Source organism: Schistocerca piceifrons, chromosome 4, assembly GCF_021461385.2.
Source record: "Schistocerca piceifrons isolate TAMUIC-IGC-003096 chromosome 4, iqSchPice1.1, whole genome shotgun sequence".
NCBI classification, from domain to species: Eukaryota; Metazoa; Arthropoda; class Insecta; order Orthoptera; family Acrididae; genus Schistocerca; species Schistocerca piceifrons.
In genome coordinates, this window is record NC_060141.1 from 512,581,384 (window position 1) to 512,602,297 (window position 20,914).

The 20,914-nt window shown below is 37.9% G+C and overlaps 1 protein-coding gene across 1 annotated transcript in view; it reads right to left on the bottom strand.

The window, feature by feature from the left end:
* Nucleotides 1-9,110, bottom strand: part of LOC124794797 (gamma-tubulin complex component 4) — a 164,905-nt gene extending 155,795 nt beyond the window's left edge. Inside the window, exon 1 of the mRNA XM_047258454.1 lies at nucleotides 8,906-9,110. Coding sequence (XP_047114410.1) covers nucleotides 8,906-8,974 — 69 coding nt within the window. The 5' untranslated portion in view covers nucleotides 8,975-9,110. The remainder of the gene's footprint in view (nucleotides 1-8,905) is intronic.
* Nucleotides 9,111-20,914: the final 11,804 nt, after the last annotated feature.

The window sequence follows — 20,914 nt, forward strand, 5'->3', positions numbered from 1 at the left end:
TTTTTAAAACTGTTTTGAGAAATACGGAAGCGTCCGATCCCACCCATCTGCTTTGACACATGACGTCACAAATATGGCGGAAACAAAAACAAACACACACACATTCCACAAGAAGCCTAATGACACTAACGGGACAAGCGCGGAAAATGGGGTGTTTTGGGTGGGGGGCAAACTAAATATAAACAAATTTAGATGCCTTGCGTAGCTACAATGTGTAAGTGAAGACAGCCATACATGAATACCCACCCACCTCCCCAGGGGTCGTAACCCCTGCAACCCATAGAAGATAAAGATGCTTCAGTAGGTGATTACTGTTTTTTGTCTTTTTAAAAGAAAAAATCTCACGGGATAGAACGAACAGATCAGAAAGATAAATATAATAAACTAAAACAGAAATTCGAGGAAACAGATAATTAAAATACGTAATAAGTGTTTTTAAATTTAAAAAAAAAAAATCTCACGAGATAGAACGAACAGATCAGAAAGTAAATAAAATAAGATAAAACAGAACTGGAGACAGCCACACTCAAACCAAACTCCGCGCCGTCATGACGTCACACATGACAACACCCTTACGTCACGGGTCAAAGCCGACGCGTGGGATCGGACGCTTCAGTCGACCCCTGTTTTGAACTCCTCAATTATAGGTAATCGCATGTAAAAAAAATTACAATATTTATAAATGGTCAAGCAACCAACTTAATTTTCATTGGACCACTTCATTTGAATTGACCCCCTTTAATTATCTGAATAATTTGTTTTTATCACAGCATACATTCTTTCGGTATCTTTGTTGCCTGTACAGCTAGCTGGCATACAAACTTCTAATACTGTGCTAGATGTTGTCTTTATGTCTATCTTGGCTATGATAACGTATTCACAATGCTATTCATAATAACTTATCCACATTTCTATTTTGTTATTTATTATTAGGCCTACTCCTGCATTACCTCTACTTGATTTTGCACCGATAACACTTAACTCCCCCCCCCCCATGAACCATGGACCTTGCCGTTGGTGGGGAGGCTTGCGTACCTCAGCGATACATATAGCCGTACCGTAGGTGCAACCACAACGGAGGGGTATCTGTTGAGAGGCCAGACAAACGTGTGGTTCCTGAAGAGGGGCAGCAGCCTTTTCAGTAGTTGCAAGGGCAACAGTCTGGATGATTGACTGATCTGGCCTTGTGACAATAACCAAAACGGCCTTGCTGTGCTGGTACTGCGAACGGCTGAAAGCAAGGGGAAACTACAGCCGTAATTTTGCCCGAGGGCATGCAGCTTTACTGTATGATTACATGATGATGGCGTCCTCTTGGTAAAATATTCCGGAGGTAAAATAGTCCCCCATTCGGATCTCCGGGCGGGGACTACTCAAGAGGATGTCATTATCAGGAGAAAGAAAACTGGCGTTCTACGGATCGGAGCGTGGAATGTCAGATCCCTTAATCGGGCAGGTAGGTTAGAAAATTTAAAAAGGGAAATGGATAGGTTGAAGTTAGATATAGTGGGAATTAGTGAACTTCGGTGGCAGGAGGAAAAAGACTTCTGGTCAGGTGACTACAGGGTTATAAACACAAAATCAAATAGGGGTAATGCAGGAGTAGGTTTAATAATGAATAGGAAAATAGGAATGCGGGTAAGCTACTACAAACAGCATAGTGAACGCATTATTGTGGCCAAGATAGACACGAAGCCCACACCTACTACAGTAGTACAAGTTTATATGCCAACTAGCTCTGCAGATGACGAAGAAATTGAAGAAATGTATGATGAAATAAAAGAAATTATTCAGATTGTGAAGGGAGACGAAAATTTAATAGTCATGGGTGACTGGAATTCGAGTGTAGGAAAAGGGAGAGAAGGAAACATAGTAGGTGAATATGGATTGGGGGACAGAAATGAAAGAGGAAGCCGCCTGGTAGAATTTTGCACAGAGCACAACATAATCATAACTAACACTTGGTTTAAGAATCATGAAAGAAGGTTGTATACATGGAAGAACCCTGGAGATACTAAAAGGTATCAGATAGATTATATAATAGTAAGACAGAGATTTAGGAACCAGGTTTTAAATTGTAAGACATTTCCAGGGGCAGATGTGGACTCTGACCACAATCTATTGGTTATGACCTGTAGATTTAAACTGAAGAAACTGCAAAAAGGTGGGAATTTAAGGAGATGGGACCTGGATAAACTAAAAGAACCAGAGGTTGTACAGAGATTCAGGGAGAGCATAAGGGAGCAATTGACAGGAATGGGGGAAATAAATACAGTAGAAGAAGAATGGGTAGCTTTGAGGGATGAAGTAGTGAAGGCAGCAGAGGATCAAGTAGGTAAAAAGACGAGGGCTAGTAGAAATCCTTGGGTAACAGAAGAAATATTGAATTTAATTGATGAAAGGAGAAAATATAAAAATGCAGTAAGTGAAACAGGCAAAAAGGAATACAAACGTCTCAAAAATGAGATCGACAGGAAGTGCAAAATGGCTAAGCAGGGATGGCTAGAGGACAAATGTAAGGGTGTAGAGGCCTATCTCACTAGGGGTAAGATAGATACCGCCTACAGGAAAATTAAAGAGACCTTTGGAGATAAGAGAACGACTTGTATGAATATCAAGAGCTCAGATGGAAACCCAGTTCTAAGCAAAGAAGGGAAAGCAGAAAGGTGGAAGGAGTATATAGAGGGTCTATACAAGGGTGATGTACTTGAGGACAATATTATGGAAATGGAGGAGGATGTAGATGAAGATGAAATGGGAGATACGATACTGCGTGAAGAGTTTGACAGAGCACTGAAAGACCTGAGTCGAAACAACGCCCCTGGAGTAGACAATATTCCATTGGAACTACTAACGGCCGTGGGAGAGCCAGTCCTGACAAAACTCTACCATCTGGTGAGCAAGATGTATGAAACAGGCGAAATACCCTCAGACTTCAAGAAGAATATAATAATTCCAATCCCAAACAAAGCAGGTGTTGACAGATGTGAAAATTACCGAACTATCAGCTTAATAAGTCACAGCTGCAAAATACTAACACGAATTCTTTACAGACAAATGGAAAAACTAGTAGAAGCCAACCTCAGGGAAGATCAGTTTGGATTCCGTAGAAACACTGGAACACGTGAGGCAATACTGACCTTACGACTTATCTTAGAAGAAAGATTAAGGAAAGGCAAACCTACGTTTCTAGCATTTGTAGACTTAGAGAAAGCTTTTGACAATGTTGACTGGAATACTCTCTTTCAAATTCCAAAGGTGGCAGGGGTAAAATACAGGGAGCGAAAGGCTATTTACAATTTGTACAGAAACCAGATGGCAGTTATAAGAAAGGGAAGTAGTGGTTGGGAAGGGAGTAAGACAGGGTTGTAGCCTCTCCCCGATGTTGTTCAATCTGTATATTGAGCAAGCAGTAAAGGAAACAAAAGAAAAATTCGGGGTAGGTATTAAAATTCATGGAGAAGAAATAAAAACTTTGAGGTTCGCCGATGACATTGTAATTCTGTCAGAGGCAGCAAAGGACTTGGAAGAGCAGTTGAATGGAATGGACAGTGTCTTGAAAGGAGGATATAAGATGAACATCAACAAAAGCAAAACGAAGATAATGGAATGTAGTCGAATTAAGTCCGGTGATGCTGAGGGAATTAGATTAGGAAATGAGGCACTTAAAGTAGTGAAGGAGTTTTGCTATTTGGGGAGCAAAATAACTGATGATGGTCGAAGTAGAGAGGATATAAAATGTAGGCTGGCAATGGCAAGGAAAGCGTTTCTGAAGAAGAGAAATTTGTTAACATCCAGTATTGATTTAAGTGTCAGGAAGTCATTTCTGAAAGTATTCGTATGGAGTGTAGCCATGTATGGAAGTGAAACATGGACGATAACTAGTTTGGACAAGAAGAGAATAGAAGCTTTCGAAATGTGGTGCTACAGAAGAATGCTGAAGATTAGATGGGTAGATCACATAACTAATGAGGAGGTATTGAATAGGATTGGGGAGGAGAGAAGTTTGTGGCACAACTTGACCAGAAGAAGGGATCGGTTGGTAGGACATGTTCTGAGGCATCAAGGGATCACCAATTTAGTATTGGAGGGCAGCGTGGAGGGTAAAAATCGTAGAGGGAGACCAAGAGATGAATACACTAAGCAGATTCAGAAGGATGTAGGTTGTAGTAAATACTGGGAGATGAAAAAGCTTGCACAGGATAGAGTAGCATGGAGAGCTGCATCAAACCAGTCTCAGGACTGAAGACCACAACAACAACAACAACAACAACAACACTTAACTGACCTGACCAGAAGATCTGTTCTTCCTATTGCCACACTTTACTAATTCTCACTATATATAAGTTACATCTATTCATTTCCTTTTTGACATTTGCTAATCTACTTATCCAATTAAGTTATCTAAGTTTCCACACTATGATTGGTAGAATACCAGTTTTGTTTCTCATGACGACGAAATTCTCCTGAGTGGTCCCCACCAAAAGATCCAAACGGAAAACTATTTCACCTCCGGAATATTTTACCAAAGAAGATGCTATCGTCATTTAACAATTCAACAGAGCTTTACAACACCTTCAAAAACTGTTTCTAAGTTCCCCTTGCTTTCAGCCACTCACAGTACCAGCACAACAAGACCTTGTTAACTAATGTTCCATCAATTATCCAGACTGTTACCACTGCAGGTACTGGAAAGGCTGCCACACCTTTCCAGGAACCACGAGTTAGTCTGTCCTCTCTACAGGCAGCCCTCCATTGTAGTTGGACCAATGATACATTCATGTCTATAGTTGAGGCATGCAAGGCATCCCTCTTTGGCAAGGTCAACAGTTCATGGGAGGAAGCCAATGATAAATATCTCTAGATGTAAAATAAGCCAAACTAATTTTCTTGATTTGTCTGCCTGTATATTGACTCAGTTCCAACTTGTTATGCAGCTACACTAAAAAGAATGTTACATACTGTGCTGTATCTAGTGTATAATCATTAATGTCCATATTTAGCACCAATAACTCATTTTATGTCCATCTACTCTCATTTTACTATAATGTATGATGAAAGGTCAGACTCTACCCACGCAAGAAAAATGCTGAGTCTGGTGAACATCATGAGCCATTGGTATATACTGTGAAGTGTGACATCACAGTGATGTTACACAGATGGCATCTGAATGATTTCAGTTTCTGTTCTTCAGCTGTAGATCTCTCAAATAATATGACATTTTGCTCTCGGGAAACATTCCACGTGGGAAAAATATATCTAAAAACAAAGATGATGTAACTTACCAAACGAAAGCGTTGGTATGTTGATAGAGACACTAACAAACACAAACACAAAATTCAAGCTTTCACAACCCACGGTTGCTTCATCAGGAAAGAGGGAAGGAGAGGGAAAGACAAAAGGATGTGGGTTTTAAGGGAGAGGGTAAGGAGTCATTCCAATCCCGAGAGCGGAAAGACTTAGCTTAGGGGGAAAAAGGGACAGGTATACACTCGCACACACACACATATCCATCCGCTGGTATCTGTATATATATATATATGTGTGTGTGTGTGTGTGTTTGTTATTGACTCTATAAATGTACCAACACTTTCAAGTGAGGCACAAGGCTTAGATTATGTTGGAAGGTGACTGGCTGTAAGTTGGAGCCCATAGTTATATTTACATCTCTAATGAAAACACCAATTTTCATATTGTGATCTGATATTTCCAAATTTTTAATATGACTGACAAGATCAATAACAAGAACATCTACACCGCTCCCTCTCCACTCCTCCCATCAGTTTGTCGATGTCTTTATTTCATTTTTTTGGTTTCTATGTTGGTGGTGACATCATCCATTGATCATTTCTTGAGGCTCATTACAGAAGCGTCCAATTCCACCCATCTGCTTTGATCCACGTCGTCATCAATATAGCGCAAATGGATATATAAAATGATGACAATAATGTCACTACACACACACACACACACACACACACACACACACACACACACACACACACACAAACAAACAAACAAACAAAAACGACAATAATGTCTCACTCCAAAAATAAAATGAAACTAACAGGGATAACTCAAAAGCCAAGATCGCTTAAATACTGTTTACTGGATAACCAGTTTCAACACACTACACGTGCCATCATCGGATCTGTGAAGATGATGGCACCTTTAGTGTGTTGAAACCAATTATACAGTAAACAGTATTTAAGCAATCTTGGCTTTTGAGTTATTTCTACAACAGAGTGATTGCTCCACTATGCACTAAGTGTTCACTGTGAACCTAACACGACAACCTCAGAAAAATGGGGGTTTAGAGCATGTACAAGCTAAATATAGAACACTAAAAAAAACACTGCACCATTCCACAAGAAATAACACAATAAAAATTAATTTATAGTATTGTGCTACACCAACAAAACCACAGAAATCGCACATTCCCTTGACCTACATAGCTCAGCCGCAGCTACCGATAACAAAACTCAATACCTACAAGCCCAAAAAAGTGGAATCAGAGATTTCCCTTGACCTACATAGCTCTACCGCAGCTATCGATATCAGGAAACCAACATCTACAACTCTGAACAATGGAACCAAGACCCCAACTCAAAAACCCAAATACCCCATATTCACTACACCAATTAAAACACAACCAACCTACCATTAATGTACAATATACAAAATATCACAATTATTATAGAATAAAACCAAAACAAAAAGTACTTACCAAAAAAAGCCTTTGGCAATACATGCTCACATTCACCACCTCAGGGCACCATCAAATACAACAACACAAAATCTACAAACACAACTGACTCAAAAACTCCACGCCACAAAGGCAACACACACAACAACAGCATTACGTCATGGGTCAAAGCAGATGGGTGGTATGGGATGCTTCCGTTGACCCCGGTGCAGTATTGCGTTGGTAACTGATCTCAAGATTCTGTTAATGCCAAAACACTTAAGTTTTCCTCATAGAATTTCACAGAAGCCCAGAACAGAAAGCCATGATAAATGTCACAGAATATACATGTAGGATTGTCTTTGGTGTTTAGCTCTGCAAGGATTCTGCTTTAGAGATCACACATGACTATCTGTATATAATCCTTCACAAAAATGAAAACCGAAAGGCAGTTAACAATTTATGCTATAAAATAGAGTCAGTACTCTTTTTGTAGGCAATGTTCTTAAAAACTTTTGAAACATCTGAGGTTACATGCAATTCTGTATGTTAATTGTTATATATTTACATCTGCCAGAATGACATACCTTCTTTATTAACTGACAAACACTCCAGTGTAGTCCTATAATATCAGGACAAAATTCTTAAAACCCTACTAGAGACAGCGTAATAACAACAATTATTGATATTTAGTGACAATTTGTGGATTCCACAGTGACCGCAATTATTCCCCCCCCCCTCCTCCCCAAACCAATAGTTGACAATGTGCAAACAGTGTCCACTGGAATAAATTTAGAGTACCCGTATTTCTTGATTTTTTAACATGAGCATTGTTCACACCCACTGTGAGGAAGTAAGTAGATAGTGGCGAGAGAGGTAAATGTTCAGTCATTGAAGTATAGTCTTGGAACCAAATCTCGTGCAGCTATCTGTATTTACTTGTTTCTCAGCTAATAATGTTCCAACTTGTTTTTGCATAATACTTGAACTGTTTCATTTCCTGTTTTGTGTGTACCAGGTGTCTTGTTTCTTCGTTAACAGGCTGGAAGATTTTTCAACATATGTGGTAATATGGTTTTAAATTTTGGTTTCAACTTTTGCTACCAATTAGGTGGAGGTTACTCCTGCTGGTACCAGATAATCTACAGTCTCACATTACTCACACTTCACCTCTGCTCGCTTTTAATTTCCCCCTCATCTGTTTCTGGTGAGAACAGTATACAAAGTGCTACACAGATAATTTTTCAAAAAAACTAAATTTTCCCACTGGGCTATACGCTTCCTAACACTTTGAAGTAATGTTCTCTAAATACTTTGACTTCCTTACTTGTTATTATTGAAATATACAGTATATCCCCATTACAAACTAACGCAATTGGGCCAGAATTACTTTCTGATAACATCCAACTATGACTGCCAGGTAAACAATGTACCAGTCCTGTAACATCTATATCACAGGGTGTAAATAAACGTAAAACCAAATTGTCATTCGCAGCAGAACTTCGACTTTCAATCCAAACTGTGAAACTTGCTGTGGGGAATAGTTCAAAGTTGGGGCATCAACAACTGTGTGCCCCCCAATCAGAGTAATTGCACGTTGAATAACACACTTTAGCAACTAAATTTTAGAAAAACTAAATTAGATACGCGCAAGTAACGATTCGTAAAAGAACAAAAGTTACATCCACACACCTTAGCTTCTTTACCGTATGAAAATTGACCCATGCTCAGCTGATTTGGTTTTATTCGTGTTTTAGTCTTAAGTACTTTCGATCCCTTTTATGATTCAAGTTCGTTTTTGAAAGTACTTCAATGTGAACATAAGGAGAGTCATTCAACATCTTCGGTGTATCGCTACTGATTAGTCTTGTCACCTCAACCAAGATTTGAAGTCGTTTGGGGGAAGGAGATAGCGTTGAACGCCCTAGACTTCTGTAGGTGCATTCACGTATGTATATTTCACTATGTATAAACATGTAACAGTGGGACGTGTCGAGAACGTTCCTATCACCGCACATCGTATGAAGTCAAATACATCTGAGCTCTTTCGGTAAATTTGCGGAAGACCTGTTTGTCAACAAAACAGTGCTGAACAGGTATCAATCAATATGCTACTTATGATAAACAAAGGACACCGCACAGTACGGCAGGATCCTGTGTTTCGACACTTGTCAGGAACACGTTTTCATGAACTAGACGGGACATTTCTTTTATTCTTACCTTTCCGCCTACTTCTGTAAACACCGAGCTTGGATAACCAGCAAGTGCCATTAACACCTCGTGTAACATTTTGTTACTGTTTGAAACTTCAATAAACGTTTTAAATCGAATGCATGATTATTTGACGCCCACCCAATCCCATATCGCTAAATTCGATGTGAAATTACGACATTCAAATTTCCCTAACTCTTGCGTAGCAATAACCTCTTTGCTCATGTCAAAGTAGTTACTTTTCGCCAATAAACCAGTGGCAAAAGAACATGCAAAAATACTGTGCGTGTATGGGTGTACGGGCGGGTAGGGGGGGGGGCACTTTGAATACGTTTTGAAAAACGATTTTAACTAGAGTGATTTTAAGTAGAGTGCTCAAAAGACGCTCGTGTGAACACACTCCTCAAGAGTGTGGGACCGATTTCAGATAGAAGTAACAGCGGAACATCCTCTTCACAGAAATATGAACAGTTTAAAGGAGATTTTAATTTTCTTTGGTGTAAGAGAATTACCATATAAACTGTACTACACATTTCCCGCTATGATTTGAAACATAAGTTTCAAATGGTTTAGCCACACGAAACATATTATAAAACAAATAGGGCCGGTTCTACAACCTCGAGCTAAATCCAGGGGTTAACGGATCAGCTTTGACAGCACGTTGCACAACCCCATTTATTCCCCGGTTAGTTATTCCCAGAAGTGCGTTCATGTCCAGTTAAGTTGGCACCAATTGAAGCTCTGGGTATTTTCGCGTACGTCATTTCATATTAACTTAGACGTAGTTTGCAGCATTAAGCTCGTCAAACACAGTCTGTCTCGAGACTCACTGCTGTGAAAATTGTTAACGTCTGCCTGTTGGTTCAACACTACCGCCTCAAGCGGCGAGAAAGTAGACGTAAGGTTGAAATTTGTTTTTAATTATTTTTCTAGTTATTCAGCGCAAGAGTTATTACGTTTTTGCGTTCCAAGCATCAGCAAATTATCAACAGACATTAATGATCAAGAAATAGATATACAAACAGCCGAATCTCTCTGATTCAGTAAAATAAGCTTCAACTTAATGATGAAGAAATACTTTCGAATATGTGTATAACTGCAGCTTACTCCGCTGAAAACGACAAAATATAAACACACATTTCATACATGAGAAGAAAATATTTCTTTTTTTTTTTTGTTTGCTCTTATTGTGACAGGCACTTTCCTTGACACTTAACTACATTGTAAGGAGCCTAATATTTCGCAAGTCTTACAATTCACTCGGCTTTCTAATACATAAAATATTTGTAAATGTAATTACTTTTGTTTCCAAAGTGAGTTTGTTGAAGATTCTTGCAGTTTATGGCTCAGATGAAGCAACTATTATGGTATGGAACTGGTTTCTTGTGTGTTGGGAAACAGCTTTATTGCTTTCGTTCTTTTATTACCACAGCTATATGGTTTTTCCTTCAGCTGCTGCTGTGGTTGCCTATCTGCCACGTTAAATAATGGAGGGATTGCAAACCATACACGTTTCCTATATTCCTCAGTCACTGATTTCAATGGAAGTGTGATGAAGAAAACGTTTCTGACTAGATATACGGGGCCTTCCTCCAAAAGTTAGGTCTTCTGCTGTTAACTAGCAATTTTTTGTTCATAAAGAACACAGTATTCTGCAGTAAACACCTGTAGGTTACAAGAAAATCGTAAATGAACTTGCAATTAACTACATAGATACTCTCATGTGTAGGTACGTCATGTTTCCTAACACATGAAGCAACAAAAACAGTTGAAAATAAAATAGTTGTACATGTCAAGTCATACTGATACACACTGCCACTGCACTTGTTGATGTTATGTGAGCTGTACATTACTCTCCCCCGCAGTGTTAAGTATCTGAGGTTGAATCAGACATGATGTCCAGCATGCATTGTCACTGTTTTCTGGAAACCAGATTTTTTATTATTGAACTCTGTGGTACTAGCACAGAAGCGTCTCGCGGGCCCCGAGGAATCATGACGTCACATCATGACATGACGTCGTCTCTCACGCTAGCCAATATCGCTGGTAGTTTTCGAAACGCGGATATACTTTGAACATGACATGCTAATGCATTGTGGGTGTGTGTTTATAATGGTAGGTTTTGTGATTTGTGTGCGTTAAAGCTTTTCAATCACGGAAAAAAATTGATAATACGTGCTGCAAAAGCAGATGTTCGCAGAGGAGAAAGGATAGTTTATATTCCAGATAATGGACGGTAAGTAACTTCCATTAGTAATCTTATAGTGCTCAAGAAAAGTAAAGTGTATGGTAAATCTACAGAAATTTCATTCTTTGTGCCAATAGTATTCTGATGCATTATGCTACCCAGTAAAGTTTCTTTCAATGCATCTATGTGGATTATTTGTGGTAATGGCGTATTCTCATAACAAATGGCTTCGCTATTTAAGTTGCAATCATCGTAACTTTTTCCTGATCAAAAATTGTGTAGTAACTATATTCTAACGTCAGTAACCTGCACATTTGAAAACTTTTGAATGTTCAAAATTACATCATTCATCATAGTCAGTATTTTTTTACAGTAAAATAGGTATGAATTGCAGTGACTGAATCCAGATTTGTGAGTGATGTAATCTGTTTTTGTAATGGATGTTTCAGTTTCTGAAGTGAAAATCCAAAGAAGTGAAGACAGCGAGAAGTAGCTTTTTGTCTGTTTCATGGTTTATAGGTCTACTGGGGAAACTCGCCATGTAAAAAAACGAGTAACGCATCAAGCTTGGTACCTCTATGGTGATGTGGAAATCCGAGCGTTGTTAATAAAGAAATTAATTCAGTGTGTGTGTGTGTTTTTTTGATTCCTTTATCATGTTGCTTATAGTAGACCAAATTTAATTAAAATACCCAGGTGATAATTTCAGCATAAATTGGACTATGTTCATAGCTGTTTCTAATGGCTTTGCTGCTTCTCAGAGGCAAAGTATGAATATTTACCATCCTCTGGCATGTGCGTTCACTAGTCATTTATGGCAAAAGAAATCACTGACTGAAAGCATAATTTGCTTGGTAGACATAATTGGAAATGACCTTTTTAGTTATAATTTTACGTTTTTAGATTATAGTACCCCCTGAGAGATTATCTTCTGCATTTCTTGACACTGACATGATTAGTAATGGATGTTTCACCACCAGGTCAGGCATACAGCATTAAGTGTTCTGCTCTGCTGTGGGCAGCATGGTAGTCAATGTGTTAAGCAGGCATTTAGGAACTTTGAATGTGAAGTATATGCATCTGTACAGTCGTGGCTAAAAAGAACAGCTAGAATGCTAATTACTGTTTCAGGAATTATCCTTTACACAGTTAAATATGTATATAAAAATGAATTCATGAATAACTTTGTAGTCATTTAATCGTTTGGTTTTGTAAGACATTTAAATAAAAATACTGCAGACCCAAAAATAGTCTGGAAATGGCAAGGAATATCAAATATAAGTAAATATTTTTCCTCAGTAAGATAAAAGTGTAAAATTGCTGATACCTGGTTGTTACCATATCACTGCTGGCCCCAGTGCTGTGACCACCGGCACATTCATGCCAGCCAACTGGTTAATACACAAAACAGGGCAGTGCAAGACTTGGTCCGTAATTCTCATTGGTTGAAGCAACCAAAATCAAATTTCTGAGGTGTGCTGGAACTGTGTTATTGGTATATTCCCCAGCATGATTTAAAATTTTTGCATTGAAATGGCACTGACAGTGCGTAATATATTTTGCAACTGAGAACAGATACTAAAAAATTTATGTGGGAATATAATTCAAGAAACCCTTTCATACCAAACCTGACAATTATATTGACACACAAGTAAACCCACCTGAATGGCACACTGGGTTATACAAGCATTAGCTGTAGAATAGGTAATTTACACAGAAAACTTTTCATACAAATTTTATTGTAAAGCACACTAAAGTTAAGGGAAAGGTGCAATGCCTAGATGAGATAAACTTGGACACGCAAGAACTGGTTTTGCTCAGATATATGGAAAATTAACTGTAGTATTATGACATACAACACATCTGAGGTGCAAATTTGTGGAGAGGAGAGATTGCATTGAACCTGTTGTGTATGGTGCACATTTTGTTACAGTGCTGGGATGATGTCATCCAGATTTCAAAATTAGTGGTCTAGTAATGAAACTCTCATCAGTTTTAATATTTAAAAATAAACATGCCTGAAAAAGGAAGCTGAATTAGGACTTTCAATTAAATTGCAAAAATGTTCTTGTTTTGCACATTCACTGCGGATGACACTTAAAAGCACGGTGTTAGTAGCTCTTAGTGACCTTTGTGTCAGCCACAGTGAACATGGTGAAGGTTTTAAAGTAACAAAGTAGTTGTTGACATTGAGGTATTAATGGATGACAGCAGGAAACAGCAATGAAATAATGTGAATTACTTAAACCAAGAATTAAACAAGTCTACATAGCTTTGAACACAGCCAAAAAATGTTGGTTCAAATGGCTCTGAGCACTATGGGATTTAACTTCTGAGGTCATCAGTCCCCTAGAACTTAGAGCTACGTAAACCTAACTAACCTAAGGACATCACACACATCCATGCCCAAGGCGGGATTCGAACCTGCGACGTAGTGGTCGCGCGGTTCCAGACTGTAACGCCTAGAACCGCTCGGCCACCCCGGCCGGCGAACACAGTCATTTCACACTTCTTATTCACTGCATATTTGTGTGCTATAACTAATACAGCAACCTTTTATTTTCTCATCTTTGATCTGGAACACGTGTCACATCTTACTTGTTTTCCTAGAGCAACTCTAGGTTTACAAGATCCACATTTCAGAATTCTGGTAATTGCTAGTCCTACCTCATGCTGAAAGTGTGGGTTGATAGCTGTCTCTTCAGATACGATCTCATCAACTGCCATTTCAGAAACTTGAAGCATAAATGTGATTATTCAATTTTCTGTCAGTGATGAATATATCACTAATGTATAGGTATATTCATGATGATATAGAACAGTGCAGGGCCATCTTCTGGAACACCTGCTGGGTAGCGCTTCACATCCAGTGCTTCAATTTCTTCATAGGTAGTATCATAGTACACTACTATCTCAGACTTTATTGTTGCGATGCTCAATGAAACAGCATTATGCCTTGAAGACACTAAACTAACAGCCTTCTTAAGTTTTTGAATGAAGGATATAAGAAGTAATATATCCAAAAACAATTAAGTTTTACATTTTGCTGTCAGGAACTCTTTTGGAATCTTTCCTTTTATTATTATTTTGTACATGTGTGGCCTCTTTGTTTCCTCTTCCCAGTTTGACAAGCACATCTGATTTGCTTAATGGGGATATTTGTGGTTGCAAAATAAATAAATATGTGGGTACAATGCAACCTGCAAACCAAGATCATCCTCCAAAACTTTATGAGCCTAGGAAATAAGCACAATGATTTGGACATAATAGCATGTTTTAATAAACCAGATGTTTCAGTTATTACTGAGTACTGGTATAACAAAAAAGAATCTTATTATGCACCCATTAACAAAGAATTTCTGCTCATCTTTCAGTAGGGATATCAAACCTTATGGTGATGTTGCAAAAAGTGGCAATAATTAGTGCTCAAAGATGTAATTCCTTTGTGTTGAAGGTGTTACTCAACTTTCTGCGATAAGCTATAGATGGGAAAGGAAACACAATTTTAGATATAGACAGACGTCCATCTGAAATTAGAGATTTGTTTTAGCTAATCTCTATCAGTTGCTTGTACAGAGAGATAGTAAATACTAAGGGAAAACGGCTGGTAATTATGCTGGTAATTGTTCACAGTTTAATAAAACCTTATCTAACACAAATCAGTTTTCACTCATAAGGATGGCGAGTGGCACACACAGATCTAACATTACTGGTAGGTAATACAGGGTACCCAGGACTTTGTACTGGGAGACTTTCTTTCGTTGATTTGTGTAAATGACAAAATACTGCCCCTCAAATTCAAGGATAGTTCTGTATGCTGATGCTACACCCATTGCATGCAAGTGTAAAGATCGTGAGCAACTACAAAAACTATGAAACTGTATTACAAATGAAATAACTCAGTATTTCTATGAAAGTCATCTCATTGTCAGCACAAGATAGTAGCAGTAACGGATTTTCACCCCACAAGACAGATTTTAAATTCTGGAACTGATATTGTCATCGAAGAAAACTACTGCTTGGTTACAGTTAAACTTTGTATATTTAACATGTTATAACATGGAAACTAATTACCATACAAGAACATAACTTGGTAGCATTAATGTCAAGGACATGGGGAAGAGAAATAATGCAGAATCAATTCAATTGAAACACTTTTAATGTGCTGCTACAGTACACAATACCATTACATACCAGTACCATTACTGGTGATGGTGGTGGAGGCTGTTATGAAAAGCTTGCGATATTATTCAAATCTGATAGGGCAAGTTAACAGAACTTTTGATCTATGTGAGTAAAATTATTGTGTAAAATCGATAGTGCAGCTTCTTACAGAAGTCTCTTCAGGGCCTTCGGAGTCTTTCACTTACATGTCAACATATTTACTCCCTAATAGTATTTGTTGTTCATAATAGGGGTAATTTTACTCTGTTCAGTGAAATGAACTTGCAAAATACTGGAAGGAAAAGCAATATCCATGTAGACTATACATCCCTGCCTACGATTCAGAATGGAATTTCACATTCTGATTGAAAGTCTTTAAGAGGTTGCTGCTAGACATCAGGCAGAAAACTGAAAATCCTAAGATATTAATAAAATACAAAGTAAAAAAATTATTTTATTAGCCTCTCCTTCTATAATTATAATTAAACGTAATGTTCTGACTCAAGGATGCATATGATAGTTAACACTAAGGTTCAAATTAACAGGGCTTTAATGTTACCATTATATGTAGGGCTGCCAGTGCTCATTGTAAAATTCTGAAATGCTTTGTACGAAGTATGAGAGAAAAACAGAACTTGAATAAAAATTCCATTTCTAGCTTTCAGGGTCATTACTTCCTTCCTCTGGGAAGATGAATACGTTTTGTGACTGGAAATGGGGATCACTTAGACCACCCGTATAGAACACTTATGTGACACATTCATGAGTACTGCTCCAAAGTTTGAGATCCAGGTCAGATTTAAGCAACACATTGAAGCAACTCAGAGGCTGGATGCTAGATAGGTTACCAGTAGTTTCAAACTATGTGCGAGTATTATTTTGTATAACACTATTGAGAAAATTTAGATGGCATGAGAAATCAGGGCTCGGATGATAGACAGCCTTTCTTCCCTCTCTCTATTTGCGAGTGGAACGGTACCATTTGGTTGCTTGTGTAGTATGTATATACATAAAAATACGGAAGAAAATTGTGACTGCCTACTACATTAAGAAGTAATAGTTGAACTAACCTAAAGCTTCGTGATTTACTTCAAATGTTTTGTCCCACTGACAATCAGTGACTTCCATCTATAGCAGTCTTACAATTTGGAGATGTCAGTATTGCTTCGATCTATTAATATTCCCTCATTGAGCTCTTTTTATGTTAAGATCACATAAACTGGATTTTTGAGAAACTACATACAGGAAGATGTGATTGGCATATAGCTGCTTGTTTACAGAAAAACAACGATCAAAATTTAAGCATATCGGTAACACACACAGGGCAAGAGCACTATACTGGATTTCGCCCCCTTTTCCCTAGAAACCTTGACTGGAGTAATAACTTTATTCGTAGCATGATCTGAGGTCTACATTAGGTTGAAAAGCGATAATTTCGTTGACAGTTGTGAAACACAGCAAATGAGAAATAAAGGTTGTGGTAACAGACAGACGTGTGTCTTTGCCTAATATTTGTTTGCGGCATATTTAAATGCACTTTCCCACATTTAACGCATTTCTCATAATAAAAAAAAATGAAACTACTAGGTCATCCCCAAAAAACATATATTAGAAAATGAACAAGCACCCGACGTGTTTTGATGCATATTACGTACAGATATCGTACACAAACTGGAAAAATGCAATGGGCGTTCCACTACGCATCCTTTACCATATTTGATTCGTTTTTCCGCATTTGCTACTGCTGGTATGGGTTCAAAGTCAAATTCGTGCTGCAAACGTCTCAGTGGTAGTTAGCCTACATTAGTAAGCTGCAGTTAATGCGTTAAAAACATTTAGACACATTGTCCGCAATGCGTAATATGTGTTATGCTATAAATCACTCTGCCTTTCGACCAATAATTTGTAATCAGTTGGCTTCAATCAATCACGTACGGCTCTAATATGTAACTTTTACTACGCTGCTGATTTATCATGTCACCATAATACAGATTATTCGCATTTAAACCTTCTTTCTACATTTTATTCTGTTAACGGAAGCTTCATTCAAACAATCTGGATTGATTTGACATTCCAAAACAACAGCTGAAGGCAAGTCTGTATAAACACTGTAGCCAACGTGTGACGTCACTTGCGTCAACAGAGTTGTTTACAGGTCTAGTCACCAGGCAGCGCTGTCACGCTTTCAGCCTTTCTGATGACGTCATGAAGCGATTCCTCGGGGCCCGCGAGACGCACGTGTACTAGCACAGTCTAATATATACAGTCGCAACACTCAATGCTGTGAAAGTTGTTAACATTTGACAGTTCAAGTGACACTAGCGCCCCTAGCGGCCAGAAAGCTCGAGTTCCTCTGACGACAGATGCGACGTAAAAATAATGTTTGTTTTCAATTCGTTTTGTACGTACTTTACAAAATAGTTAGTGTATTTTTGCGTCACAAGTGTTAGGAGAACAGCGAGAGTCGTAAATGATCGTGAAATATAGAGCACAAACTATTGAATGAAGTGACACAACATATTCTTGAAGAAATACTTAAGCAGTAGCAAACAATCACACTTATTCCACTGTAAGTAAGAGAATACACACTGTATATCCCACATATGAAGTATATAGATGCTCTTTCTTGTGTAAAAATGAAGCGACACATCACTTTTCATTATGTTCTGCTTTGCAGGAAGCCTGCTTCGAAAAATACAATTTCCATCTTATTCTTTGTGCTATCAGGTTATCTCAATAAAAAGTATGACTGTTTTAAAACTTTATTATATCCAATTGATACATTTAACGAAAATAAAATTAAATGAATGCGTCAGTCCTCACACTTTAACAACCCAAATGAGCTAGCTTCGTCACTTTTTTAATTCTTCTCTTGCTCCTACAGACTAAGTCTTGATTCCTGAATTTAATAATCTAAACGACCCTCACTTTCACAAACAGTCTTATTAACAGCAGCTTGGTTTCAGCACAGCACCCAGGTGGAAAATTGGGGATGTCCATCAGCATGTTCACAAAGAAAGCGCCACAATTACTTATGTGAGCATATTCATCAAAAGTAGAAGTCATCGTAGTCTCAAAGTGAGTTAAAAATTCTTTGACATCTTCTGTACAAATAAATAGGCTTCCAAAGTTGGCTCCATAACTTTTAAAATGACAATAAACATTGTCATTTGTATCTAAGTCTTGGCTGCCATCTACAAGTACTGTCCTACATTTGTAACAGTCATAAATTGTAAGCAGTTTCTTTAATACATAACCAAACACATATCTCATGCTGTTTGCCTCTCTGAAGTCTGTTTGGACTTCCACATTTGGTAGTCTGATCACTGAACTCCTGTCACTGATGTCCAACAGTGGTGAAACAAGTAATTTGGGTGCTGCTTTCATATCCACTATTGTCTGACCCCAGTCGATGCCCTCACAATTGGAGGTAGTTACACTGTGTGTGTTCATTAATTTGCTTAAAGCACAATTATTAAATGCAGCACAAAAGTGTCATCGTGATGGGTTGCCATAAAAACCACCTTTATGCCTTATCACTGAGAAAACGTTTTCCAGTGGATCTTGATTAATTTTGTGTGTTAATAAATATAACTTGGTTCCATCCAAAACATCACCAACAAACATGTTCAAAGCGCTTATGTTGCCCAGAAATCCTTTAACACTCTTAATCCTAGATGAAAAATCTTTCCCATCAACATCTACAAATGTCCATGACTGTATCCATGGCTTCAGTGTCTTTAATACTTCCAAATGTCTTGAGGCATTTGTAATGCAGTTCCTTAAGGATACAGGCCCTTTGATACTATATGCATAAAATATGTCAAAAATATAGTTTACTTTTTGGCAAAAATCTGCAGTAGCAGATAATGATATGGTCCAACAAGTAACAAGTGTCTCAATGCCTGCTGCTACTGTATGACTCAACACACGAACTGCAGTGCTTACCTTCATTTTTGAAAATGCTGGCTGTAGGACAGTTCTTTTAGTGAGCTTGGGGGTCAACTTGTACTTCCTTTCACAATCACTTGAGTACAACTGACAAATGTCCTTCCATGAAGCAGTGCCACTCCATCCTTCATCTGTTGTGTGGATAATGTTATACCTGAATAAATTATTACATATGTTTTTTATCAAGTGTAGGGTGTCATAAAAACGTAGATCTTACTCCCTTCGTGTACTAAGCATAGACTAACTGGTGTGATACCAGTCTGTGCCTCCTCTCCACAAAATTCATGCCTTGGTCAGTTACACATGTTTTTACAACCAAACAAATCTCTGTGAGTTTTTTGACAATTTCAGAAAATATGCACGTCAGATGGGTGGCTCCTACTGTTCCTTTGGAGAAATAATATACTAATGGCTGTCTAAAATTTGAGAAGATGCCGTTAATTATTATAACTAATGCAGTATTGGCAACCACAGATGTACGTATGAAACCTATGTCTTCATATCCAATAAAACGATCCCTAGAGCTGTCATATATCAAATTTTCCATTAGTGACATCTCATCCATAGACAAATTAACAATTATATCAGTTTCTGGTAACTGCTCCACTTTCTGTTTAAAAGATGAAATATGTTATTATTTATCCCACAGTTTAATTGTATATCTTCCACATACCTTTGTAAGGTACATACTGATGGAAGGCTATACAGTGTGATAAAAAACTGTATGCTTGAGCACTATAATACAACAAATTAAGTGCAAATAATTTAGTTTCATCTTTCCATCTCGCACCACGTTTTACATTCAATGGTATACTGATTTGGCTTATCAATAAATCGGGAGCATCTTTTTTCAAGTATCTCGAACCAATACTTTTTTAAATGAGCTTCTTCTTTTGTACTTGTGTCCTGTGACGTTGTGGTTGCAGTTTTTTCTTACGATGGGCACTTTCCTTGTCACATAGTAATTTTGTATGAAGTCTAATGATTTGCACGTTTTTACATTTCACACGATTTTCCAACAAGCGAATAATTTCACGTAATCTAAGCATTTCATCTTCAAAAGATGTCTGTGTTGCAGATTCCGTTGTTAGTGATTTTATATATGTCTCTCGTATAGGTACACTTGTGGTAGCTGTTTCTTCTGTGTCAGGAGACAGTTTTATTGTTTTTGCAGTAACACTTTCTCGTTTGTATGGAACTTTCTCTTCATCGTCACTAGTTGTGGCTTATTCGGCACGTCAAATAACGTACGAACTGCATTCCATACCAATCACTCTTTTTCGCGCTCGTGAACTGGTTTGACTCGAAATGTAATGCACAAAATTCCACGTTATTGTGCAAATAAAGGACATCTTTTTGCAGCAGGTCCTGTCTTCTACTATTTATTAACCATTGCTTGCTCCTAAAAATGAAAAACAAATTCAGTAATTCAATACAGTTTAGAAAAATATCGTAAATAAAGTGCGCTCTAATGTGATGTTTCATACCTCTCACGGTCCTTAGGAAATTCTGAAGAACGCCAAATGTGGTGTCTTCTTCCTATTATTACTGCAACTGACTGCGCTACATACGCTGCCTTTCGTAAAAACCATGTTAAAAATGAATATAAACGATACTATTTACATTTACTGAATACTGTATTCAGCAGCGTGGCATCTCCACCACTTGGGGCACTGTTGTCACGGTATATAACAAAAATCAGCGAGTGTCGCGAC